The 12,455-nt window shown below is 39.9% G+C and overlaps 1 protein-coding gene across 16 annotated transcripts in view; it reads left to right on the top strand.

Annotated features, from left to right (window-relative positions):
- Window positions 1–9,490, top strand: part of LOC116942220 (transcription factor 12-like) — a 188,511-nt gene extending 179,021 nt beyond the window's left edge. For all 16 annotated transcript variants that reach the window (XM_032953923.2, XM_032953927.2, XM_032953924.2 and 13 more), the window contains one exon: window positions 6,537–9,490. In XM_032953923.2, the coding sequence (XP_032809814.1) occupies window positions 6,537–6,567 (31 nt within the window). In that variant the 3' untranslated portion in view covers window positions 6,568–9,490. The remainder of the gene's footprint in view (window positions 1–6,536) is intronic.
- Window positions 9,491–12,455: the final 2,965 nt, after the last annotated feature.

The raw sequence follows: 12,455 nt of genomic DNA, 5'->3' as shown, positions 1-12,455 counted from the left end.
TGCATGACGTCACTGATCGCCGGCCGACATCGTGACGTCCCATGGACCACAACTTTTGAACAAAAGAGCTTTCGGGCAGATGCCAGTGCATGCTCAACGACTGCATGGAATGTATTTATTATTTACACCCCCCCCGACTGCTGCTCCTTGTTGACGTCTGGTAAGATGAATAGACCTCCTTAATATTATGGGCGTTTTTTTTCACAAAAACTGCGCAAGTAAAAAAAATAAGGAATCCTCGGTCGGTCCGTGGAAAAGCACCAATATTTGGTTACAAAGAACATTCTTGCAGAGCCTTTGGAGGTAAAGATGCATACAGAAGGTTACACATGACCAAATAAAACGAATATTATTTTCGTGGAGGAACAAAATTTAGCAGTGGATGGATTGACCTCTCCCGGTGGCAATTTGAAGAATTATCATTATTTAGAGTTACAATTGGATACGATAAGCCTTTTTCTTTACATATATTACAGTGAAAAGTCGCACCTTTTGCGGCTAGAGTGGTGACGTGAACTCATTACAACGTATACAAATGAAAAAGATTCTTCGGCACATGATATAAACATGTTTATGTCACATGCAGCATGTGCCGGTATTAATCAGAGACGCAACAATCTAATCCAGGTTATTTTTTTTCAGCAATTCATTTTAATTTTTCAGGTGCATTTGCTTGATAACGTATCTTTATGTTTTACAAACATCTGCGGGTTTTATAGGAAATGTTTTTCCATGAGTAGTCATGCAGCTCCTTTAAACTGAAATTAAAGTGGCATCGTAAAAAAAACTCAACACATTCGGTGTCACTAGATTGAAATCGAATGCCTTTATATAATGCTAATGCTGTAACGTATGTCACGTCGCTACTATCTTGTCTCTTGCAAAAGCCGGGTGCGTCATGGTGTGAGTTGTAATGGCCACCTGTTGATAAAAAAAACTTTGGCTGCAACTACTGAAAAATCTTTAAATATGAAACTCTTAATTTGACAACTTGATACATGAGCAAGTAAACTTAATTACAGTGTTGACTAGTTTAGAAGATGCATTAATTGGATTGGCTAGAATTCAAGAGCCTGCAAGCCAAGACATAAGTGTATAGGAGCAGATATAAGTACGATTTATTTGGAATATATACTTCATAATGAGATAATATTTAACGTATACTTTTTATTTATTTAAAACCCATTGTCAAATGACAGCTGAATTAAGGCTTCCCATGTCAAGTCGGTGGGGGATTGTGTAACCATACTTCACCGTGTTTAGTGCTGGCGCAGACATCACTCGCCACTGATGGCGGCCTTGGCCATTGCTGATATAATTAGTGCAAAGAATGTTAATTTTCTATCGCGAATACATCACTCGTAATGTTGATCATGAGCCACAGCCACAAAACCAAATGTTATGACATCTGTAAATCTAACCAAAGCTGTAAAGGCCAGGTTAGAAATTTTCCATTAATTAATTAGCACACTTGGTTGTCTACGATGCCAACGTGACGTTACCGAAAGAACTAAGCAATATGAATTACTGCAGTCACGAAAGCTTTAAATCAAAATTTGATGCCAAAGAAGTTGAAGAACATACACATGGCTGAACAGCTTGCGAACCATTGTCATTTTACGAGTCATTTTATTCGCAGTTATTTTTTTTTTCAAATTAACAGTGCGCTCAAATATTACTCGCAAGTAGTCCTTTACAGATTCTGACGACATATGAGGATCGAGAAACGACAACACGGTCACCGATGTTATGGGGGGCTACGTTGCTCAGTACCGCAGTGTGGGTTTAAAAGCATTGATTTTAAGCGACAAATATGCTTAGACTCCTGAACTTAGCATCAGATAACACATCACTGTACACGCATGATTTGATGGATAGGTCATTAGTAGTTTGGGAATTTTTCATGAAAAAAAGTTGGAAGGGATGGAAGTACTCCTTAATCTTTAGAAGCACTAATCAGTGTGTAGAGGTAGAGTGTCAGTCTCGACTTACGTAGCCCTGACGGACACTGATCAGTGGTGATTCAATGAATCCATACAAACCGGGGGGGGGGACCCCCTTTTGGAATGATAAGGTACAACGTTTATCATAACATTTTTTATAAGCCACACTGGGATTATGCGACCGTTAATGAAAGGGGTAACCTCATGCGTTATTTTAAAGGACGTCATGATCCAAATTATGAATTTAAATACACTATCATTTGAAGAAGACTGTAAATGATAACATTTTGTTTAATCGAGGCAGGGGTGTAGCGAATTTTTGCCTGTCCATGATGAACGTGGACTACTTTACTAGTAAATAAATGGTGACCAACTGTTTATAAATGTATACAAATTCAGAAAAAATGTGAGCATTTAGAACCTGTACATATATTACAAAAATGATCTGCAAATTTAATTTTGAAAAACATACTGACTGTAAATACCTGCTTATTAATGTGTTATTGTTGTGTCGGTGACTATTTATCTATTTTCATTGTCGATGTTAAAATAAGAGGTTGGTGTAAATCCCAACAGGACCGGGACATGCCTTTTATATTTGAAGCGTTATAATGACATCGTTAACTTGTGCTTTTCGTCCTATTAACTCGAGTCACGTATTTGTTTAACAGATAAATAAATTTTTCTTAGCTCTTTCGGTAAAGTCACGTTGAAGGGAAACAATAAAATAATAAAATATATATAAAACAATAAAAATTCTCACGACGTTTCGACCATAACACAAACGGTCGTCATCAGGTGTGTCGGGTCGCATTAATTTATTTATTTTTAAACGGTGTATTTATTTATAAAAAACGTCAGCGCCGCGCGCAGCGATTTAGCAGTTTATTTAGAAGGACTAGTCCATCTATGTTCTGAAAAGAGGAGGGGGGAGACGAAAAATTAATGTATGCTGTCTGAAAGCCACTATAAGCGTAAACAATCAATTAAGACCTGAAATGGTTAATCAAATCTTTCCAATAATTGCTAAGCCAGAATCCATCTTCTCGGTTGAAATTGTCTCTGTGCTTGTATATGTGGATAGCCTCATGAACGAATCTCTCATGGTAGCCAGATGGCTTACAAAGAACCTCTGTCTTGGAAAAGTCTGTCATGTGAGCCTACTGAATTATAACAATGATCTGCCACGGCCGAGGCGTTGGTCCTACCGTGTTTAAGGTCTGCTTTGTGTTCACGAATGCGGTCCAAGACATGGCGTTTGGTTTCTCCAATGTAACTACTACCACAGAGGCAACTTAGTTTGTAGACACCAGGGTACTGTATGTCCAGAATCACATCTTTTACAGATGGAACCAGATCACGGATTTTATGTAATGTGTTGAAACGGACCTGGATTTTGTGTTTATTCAAGATTTTGGAGATCTTTTTTGTGATCCCACGCAATGTAGGGTAAAGTGATGGTTTTGAAAGGCTCCTCAAGAGGGTCCTTCTTCATGGTTTGAGTGATAGCTTTGCGGATTGCATAGTCGGAGTAACCATTAGCCTTAAGAGCTTGGTGTACGTGCTTGAGTTCACTGCCTATGTGTTCCTGGTCGGATATGCATTGGGCTCTATGGTACAGAGTCTTGATGAGAGAATTCTTCTGTGATGGATGGTGGTGGGAATCCGGTTTCAGATAAGCATCCGTATGGATAGCTTTCCTGTAGACAGAGTGGCTCATTGAACCATCAGGTCTCATTTTTATTAGGACATCCAAAAAAGGTAGCTTGCCATCTTTTTCGACTTCCATGGTAAATCTGATGGCTGGGTGTATGGAATTGATGTGGTCGAAGAATTGGTCTAGAGCAGGCCGGTCATGTGGACAGATGACAACAGCCTCGTCACACAAACCAACAAAATAATTTCTGATTCAACCGCATTAAATGATCAATCTAAACAGTTTTCGTTGAAACCTTCTGCTGCCAGGCCACCAAGATTATATACGGCTTACCAAAAATACATAAAGTAGATACACCCCTTCGTCCCATCGTCTCTACTATCAACTCCCCCACCTACAAACTAGCTCGTTTTTTGTCTGAAATCCTGCGTCCTTTCACTGGAAAAACCACCTCTGCAGTACAAAATTCTACTCACCTGGTATCGACAATCAAGGGTATTTCCCTGTCCCCAGACGACCTGCTTGTCAGATTTGATGTAGTTTCCTTATTCACCAAGGTTCCTGTACCTGACACCATCGCAATCATTGAAGACTTGGTTCATCAAGGACTAAACACTGAGGTACCCCCCCTGGTGAGACACTGTTTAACCAATACATACTTCACTTGGAATGGAACTTTCTACAAACAAACTGAGGGCACCCCAATGGGCTCTCCCCTATCTCCAGTTATAGCTAACATTTTCATGGAGAAATTTGAGACTGACGCCATCCAGACTGCCACTCTGCGCCCAACCTTATGGAAGAGGTACGTGGATGACACTTTTGTCATCTGGCCACATGGCCGGCCTGCTCTAGACCAATTCTTCGACCACATCAATTCCATACACCCAGCCATCAGATTTACCATGGAAGTCGAAAAAGATGGCAAGCTACCTTTTTTGGATGTCCTAATAAAAAGTGACCTGATGGTTCAATGAGCCACTCTGTCTACAGGAAAGCTAACCATACGGATGCTTATCTGAAACCGGATTCCCACCACCATCCATCACAGAAGAATTCTCTCATCAAGACTCTGTACCATAGAGCCCAATGCATATCCGACCAGGAACACATAGGCAGTGAACTCAAGCAAGTCGTACACCAAGCTCTTAAGGCTAATGGTTACTCCGACTATACAATCCGCAAAGCTATCACTCAAACCATGAAGAAGGACCCTCTTGAGGAGCCTTTCAAAACCATCACTTTACCCTACATTGCAGGGATCACAAAAAAGATCTCCAAAATCTTGAATAAACACAATCCAGGTCCGTTTCAACACATTACATAAAATCCGTGATCTGGTTCCGTCTGTAAAAGATGTGATTCCGGACATACAGTACCCTGGTGTCTACAAACTAAGTTGCCTCTGTGGTAGTAGTTGCATTGGAGAAACCAAACGCCATGTCTTGGACCGCATTCGTGAACACAAAGCAGACCTTAAACACGGTAGGACCAACACCTCGGCCGTGGCAGATCATTGTTATAATTTAGTAGGCTCACATAACATTGACTTTTCTAAGACAGAGGTTCTTTGTAAGCAATCTGGCTGCCATGAGAGATTCGTTCATGAGGCTATCCACATATACAAGCACAGAGACAATTTCAACCGAGAAGATGGATTCTGGCTTAGCAATTATTGGAAAGATTTGATTAACCATTTCAGGTCTTAATTGATTGTTTACGCTTATAGTGGCTTTCAGACAGCATACATTAATTTTTCGTCTCCCCCCTCCTCTTTTCAGAACATAGATGGACTAGTCCTTCTAAATAAACTGCTAAATCGCTGCGCGTGGCGCTGACGTTTTTATAAATAAATAAATACACCGCTTTTAAATAAATACATTATTGCAAACCGACACACCTGATGACGACCGTTTGTGTTATGGTCGAAACGTCGTGATAATTTTTATTGTTTTATATATTTTATTATTTTATTGTTTCCCTTCAACGTGACTTTACCGAAAGAGCTAAGAATGTGAATTACTGCAGTCACGAAAGCTTTAAATCAAAAGATAAATACATTGTTTTGCACAATTGTCAAAAGGAAAAAAAATGCATCGGAATAATTTGCAAACGTCGGTGTTCACCCCAGTCCTTGCGGCATGAGGCCTCCCCCTCAACACGAGCGTGCTCGCACATAATACTCGCGGTGCTTTGTGACAACAGCTCACACATACGGGGGGGGGGGGGGGGAGTAGTTTATGTGCACCGGTTTATTTCTGTACCCGGCATTCGGGCATCGCAAAGTAGTTAGTAGGAAGCAAAGCAAAAAACAACGACTCAATCGCCCACGTTCTCAGAAATATTCTCAAGCCGAACTTATTAGCAAAACAGGTGGGGCTTACTTGATGATGAACATAAAATTGCAAAACGTCTCGTAAATATTTTATTGCCTTGCTTGCCACGGGGCAACTTGCGCATTAAGGGATGTGTAATAGCAGTTAAATATGTTAAGTTGTATGTTTTTCCTCATTTAAAATCTTTTTTCCTTTGACTCTTAAGTATTTCCTGAACGTGTATCTGCTTGAGAGACAGCATGCTGCGGGCAGCACTCACTGCCAACATGGATAGCAGACAGCATTTTTATTAAACACGAATTGTGCTAATTATACGAACATAAACTTCTCAAAACCTTGCAGCACAATTCGAACATTTGGAGCACTACTGTGCTTTACTGCTTTAATTATAATACCGTAATATTACGTGGTCCGATGTGTTAACCAAAGGCACATTTTAAAAAGGATATCAAACCTCTTAGCCATACAGCCTGTAAAAGTGCCGTACATATGTTCACGATTAATAATTATAATGAGATGTGAATTGAGGCCTGTTTGAGAGGCTTGTTTGTTTCCTCCTCAAATACATGTGACTCGGTTGCTCTCATGCCTCTTTTTCAGGTTCTCAGTGGATGGTGTTGGCCATTTCTGAATTCTCCGACGCTGCGAAGCTGTAAAAGCTGTCCATATGTGCACGAACTCGCGCGCACACACACACACTTACACGGACACACGTACGTACTACAACACTCGAGCAAGCTGCTGCTGCTGCTGCTGCGTGTGGTCTTCAGCTGCCCACCCAACCTGCCCAAGAAGACGAGCAGAGGACAAACTCCCCTGCACATCCCCGTCTCCCCCACTGCCCCCAACCCACCGGGAGTCCAACCCAATTCATCACCTCCCTCCCTACGCCCCAAGAATGTGTGTTGACCCACAACGAATGTTGACATATCCAGTAACTTCTGTTGCCAGCGAAGATTGCAGCCTGCCAGAAGTTTGGCAGCCAATTCTCCCCCACATGTTGTGCGGGAGAGTTTCATTGTGCCTAAAAAAAAAATTTAAAGTCTGACTTAAAATGCACAGTAGTCGTAATAAATGTATTTATTACAAACCTTTTGATTTTTTTAGAACATGGGTGGGGGGAAAATATGCTTTTGAAAGGGATGTCTGTGTTGAGTTTTTATGAATTATCGTGCTCGTTCACCTAGTGTGTTAGGAAACCTGCTGGCAAAGAGAGGCTTGTGCCAGTGGAGTTTTACAAAAATGAAAAAAAAATGTATACAAAAAGCAGAAAAAAAGAAAAAATATATAAAAAACAAATTGACCCCAGCATTCCCTAAATCTTGACCTGTTGTCTTAAACTAAAAAAGGGAGAACATTATTTTGTACTGTCCATTCCATTTGACCAGAGTAACAAACTTTGTGTGAAATGGTGTAAAACTCAATCAGCTTATGACATTCATTTACACATCTTCACATCATGAATAAAAAAAAGTTACTAAATGTGACACCAGCCAATAGCAGACATGATTATGAACTCCATGCAGATATGGTATAGCATTGTATTTCTTACAAATAATTGTGGTTCTGTTCGACGATTGTTGCGTTGTCATTTTTTTGCGGTTTGATTTCTATGAAAATGTTTTCTATCTTTGTGCTACACTATTTTCTTTATTACGGTTTTCTAGACGTATACAGTGCATTTGTAAAAAAAAAAGGGAGTCGTTTTTTTCCGATCCCCTGTGAAATTTTTATTGCAGAGTGTAATTATATGCCATTCGTGTCGTTACCTTGTTTTATTAAGCACATCATATCCAGCACCCAACTTAATGGAAATATCTGCGAACAAAGCACAAACAACAACAAAAAGGGAAGAAAATTAAAATGTATAAGCTTGACAAATGTCTTTCAGTGGATAAAACATACCTATTTTACTGTTCATGTTCCTTTAAAAAATATATATAATTGTGTTAAACATTTTATGGTGGATGTCATTTTTTTTCTGCTGCCATCCACCAGCAGCTACAGTAAAACAAATTACTTCGCAAACTCGGCAGTTTCAGACCTTTACATTTCAGCAACCTATCGCCATTGCGCCCGTAGTGCAGAAAACTTTTATATTGTATATCATACCGTAATTAGTTTTGCCAACTACCATACTTAACCGTCTTCCAGTCTTGTTCATACATACGTTATCGTGTTAATCAGCGAGGGAGAAATATCAACATCTTGCCGTGCCCCTGCCCTTCCAACTTCATCGGTGGCTGTGAAATCGGGACGTTAAACTTCACCTAGCCAAGTGGAGTGTGGTGCTACTTAGCAGCGCCCCGATTTGCTTTTGTGTAGGCATGGAGCATCTAGCGCGCCCGAAGCGCCCGTGACAACACAAGTGTTTTGCGTTTTCGAACGCAAGCGGCTCGACGTAGCTCACTCATTACCACGAGGGCCCAACGGAGAAATGTTTAAATCCTCCCAAAGACTGGACAATAATCAATCGCACGAAACCCAAGATTGCGTCAACAACAAAAAGTTTGGGGGGGGGGGGGGTGGTCTACCTTTATCATTAAAAAGTCCTGTCATTTTTTATCATTACACATTAAAACAATTAAGGAGGTTATGCTTTGGCTTGTTTACTAGATGTTGTAAGGAGCAGTTGATATGAACATCTTGAGTAGCTTGACGGGAGAACAAAAATTAAAACGGGGAATCAGGCTGACCGCACGCGCAAAAAAAATCACCATTTCCGTATGGTTGTGTGCTGACTTTGTGCCGTGCATTAATTATATTTTTTATTATTTCGTTCGTACACTTCAGAAAGCATTTAGTGGTGTATGTACTGTACATACTGTAGCTTTTATTGCGAGACATGACTTCAACGTGTGGCCTTGTTCATTTCAGTATTTGGAGGATAAAACAACGGGGCTGGGTGGTTGTTGTGCCATTGCAGAGCCTTGTTTTGCGAAGCGTGTTTGAAGCCGCTATTTTGATTTTGCTATTAACTATATAGACTTTGTGGTATGCGCTGAAAGCAAAGCTGTGCTTAAGGATAAAGAAAGGTACATTCGGCTTATTTTTCACTGTAGCTAGCCTTTTATACCATAAATCTTGTATGAAATTTCTGGAATGCAGGATATTACTCTTTCTAGATTTTTGAAATCGAAAAAAGTTTGCGTAAAAATTTAAAAAGTTTGTTACTTTATTTTACTACTGTAGGTAGCAAAGCTAGTTATTTTGCCATAAATTGTTAATGATATTGCCAGGCGTATGGTAGTAAGTAAAGTTTAAATTTAAAAAAACGCAGTGTAGTTTATCGCTAGTTTAGTGCCTATAAAATAGCCTGTTTTAATTGTAAAAGTAAGTTGGAATTGGAGAGCTCAGCTGTGTTTGCATTTCCGTCACGTCCAACCTTTCAGATTCATAGCCGAGTGGGAAAAAAATGGTTAAATTGCTGGGACCCTACGTGTTTCCGGTCAACAAGTCTGTTTCAACTTTGTTTCTGTCTGTAGTTACTTCAAAACTCCTGTATGTATATAACATTTATGTAGCAATAAATGTGCCATTTTTGTAACAATAAATCAGGTTATTGTGTGCCTTATTTACATTTCCAGGAAAAGTATTTTCCTTTGTGCATCTTCATTTCCGGATACCGATGCTCTGTATATTGAACTTCTTTTGCACCGTACGCAGCCAACCGTGCTAATCTGAGTTTGATTCCTGGCCATGGCTAACATGCGCGGTGAGTGATCCGAGCCCGTCTTAGTACTCTCCCTTGCACCGTTCAGTACTCGTTCGCATGGTAGAGAATTGTCAAAGAGCTCCAATTACATTAAAATGAAACGTATTGTACGTTAATTTAATTATCCATTTGTTAGAAGGATGCCTGGCTTGTATTGTTGTATGATTAGAACGCACACTCCCAAGTCGTTTATTTGCGACTGACAAAAGTATTTCTGATAGACATTTGAAACATCTACCATATGCAGGTAATATATAATTAACGGTTATGCATTTGTGCTCAACACCTGTCGAGAGCCAAAGGCACTAACAACAAAGAGGATGCTAGATACAGATTACTAAATAAAGATTTACTAGATAAAGATGTACTAGATGGATTTACTAAATAAATATTTACTAGATACAGATTACTAAAAGATTTGCTAGATAAAGATTTGCCAGATAAAGATTTGCTAGATAAAGATTTGCCAGATAAAGATTTACTAGATAAAGATTTGCTAGATGAAGATTTGTCAGATAAATATTTACTCGATAAAGATTTGTCAAATAAAAACGATTTGCTAGATAAAGATTTGCCAGATAAAGATTTGCTAGATAAAGATTTGCCAGATAAAGATTTACTAGATAAAGATTTGCTAGATGAAGATTTGTCGGATAAAGATTTACTAGATACGATTTACTAGATAAATATTTACTAGATAAAGATTTGCTAGATTTAATAGATAAAGATTTGCCAGATAAAGATTTACTAGATAAAGATTTGCCAGATAAAGATTTGCCAGATAAAAATGTACTTGATAAAGATTTGCCAGATAAAGATTTGCTAGATAAAGATTTGCCAGGTAAAGATTTACTAGCTAAAGATTTGCCAGATAAAGATTTGCTAGATAAAGATTTGCCAGATAAAGATTTACTAGATAAATATTTGCTAGATAAAGATTTGCCAGATAAAGATTTGCCAGGTAAAGATTTACTAGATAAAGATTTGTCAGATAAAGATTTGCCAGATAAAGATTTCATACTGTAGCTGTCGGCATTGTTCATACTCTAAAAAGCGTCCAATTCCCGACACGGTGACACTTTTAACGTAAAATGTCACCGCCTCCGTCGCAGATTTATCAAAATGCTGGTCAAACGCACATCTGGGGCCTCGAAGTCACTTCTGTTGGGGGGCGGGGGGGGGGGAGCTCGTCTTACATCCCTACTGGGAATCCCCGTCCCGGACCGATCCTCCACCAGTGCTTGGATTATCCTTGGTTCAGGGAGTGAGGCCACCAAAAGTAACTCGGGAGGATGTTGAGATATTAGTCCCAGAGTATTTGCTCTCGGGACTGAAAGTGGAGTTCCCAATAACAAAGAGGATGAAGAAATCTTGGTGTTTCTCTCGGGACGAGTCATTCCCCAAGTAAGCTCTCTCTCACCCACTCCACCGTGACCGCTCTTCTGCATAAGAGGGGCTAAAACCGAAGAGCCAGCTGATTGTTCCCAAGTCATTTGTTCCCTCCCCCGGATACCTCCGATTTGCGCAGTTGGCTAAGCACGATGCGAAAGAAGTTCAACATACAAACACAAGTCAGTGGGAAACGGTGTTGTGTTCACCAGAGGTTAGCACGGAACAACCAAACAAAGTCTCAAAGACCCGTGCCACCAATGCGTTAATCTCCTGTAAGGGGCCGTCTATAAATGACGTCACGCTGCTAGGGGGGGGAGGGGGTCAGACATTTGTGACAATGTGTGACGAGGGGGGGGGGGGGTTGAGAAATGTGACGTCAAATCAAAATGCGCAACTTTAAATAAATATAGACCACACGTTCTACTTAATTAAAGACTTTTGAATAAATGTTTTCTCTTACAACATCAGAGTGCAGCGCCACATTAAATACGCACTACAATGACAATAGTTTAAAGCGATTTGAAGCATATTCTTGGTTCTTTCGGTAAAGTCACGTCGAAGGGAAATAATAAAATAATAAACATATTAAACAATAAAATTCTCACGACGTTTCGACTGCAACACAAGCAATCATCATCAGGTGTGAAAAGCACAGCAAGAAAATTTGAAAAAAGTGGCGGTTATTTTTAACGTTAGCACCACCGAGAGCGATTTGACAGTTTGTTCAGATGGACGAGTCCATCTATGTTCGGAAAAGAGGAGGGGGGAGACGAAAATAATGGATGCGGTCTGAAAGCCACCGTAAGCGTGAACAATCAATTAACACCCGAAATGGTTTGTTAAATCCTTCCAATGATTTCGAAGCCAGAATCCATCTTCTCGATTGAAATTTTCTCTGTGTTTGTTTATCCACATATACACATATACAAACACAGACAATTTCAACCATCTGCACAAACTGTCAAATCGCTCTCCGTGGTGCTAACGTTAAAAATAACCGCCACTTTTTTCAAATTTTCTTGCTGTGGTTTTCACACCTGATGATGATTGCTTGTGTGGCAGTCGAAACGTCGTGATAATTTTATTGTTTTAGATTTTTATTATTTTATTATTTCCCTTCGACGTGAGTTTACCGAAAGAACCAAGAATATGAATCCCTGCAGTCACGAAAGCTTTAAATAAAGATTTGAAGCATGTTTTCTTTTCAAAATGGAAATATGGTTTTGGGGGGGGGGAGGGCGTTGTGACGTCATTTGAGGGGGGGTCTGACTTTGTGACGAGGGGGGGGGGGGTAAAAAAATCGTCCAAAATCGCGTGACGTCATTTATGGACGGCTCCTAAGGGTCTGGTTACACGTGGCCTGCTTCTCCGAGGATGCTAAATGCTGAAAGGAGGGTAACGGAGTCCTGGGC

This window comes from Petromyzon marinus, chromosome 13, assembly GCF_048934315.1.
Source record: "Petromyzon marinus isolate PM22_M1 ecotype Great Lakes invasive population chromosome 13, UKy_Petmar_22M1.pri1.0, whole genome shotgun sequence".
NCBI classification, from domain to species: Eukaryota; Metazoa; Chordata; class Hyperoartia; order Petromyzontiformes; family Petromyzontidae; genus Petromyzon; species Petromyzon marinus.
Note: the sequence above shows the minus strand (reverse complement) of the source record. Positions and strands in the feature narration are given on the sequence as shown.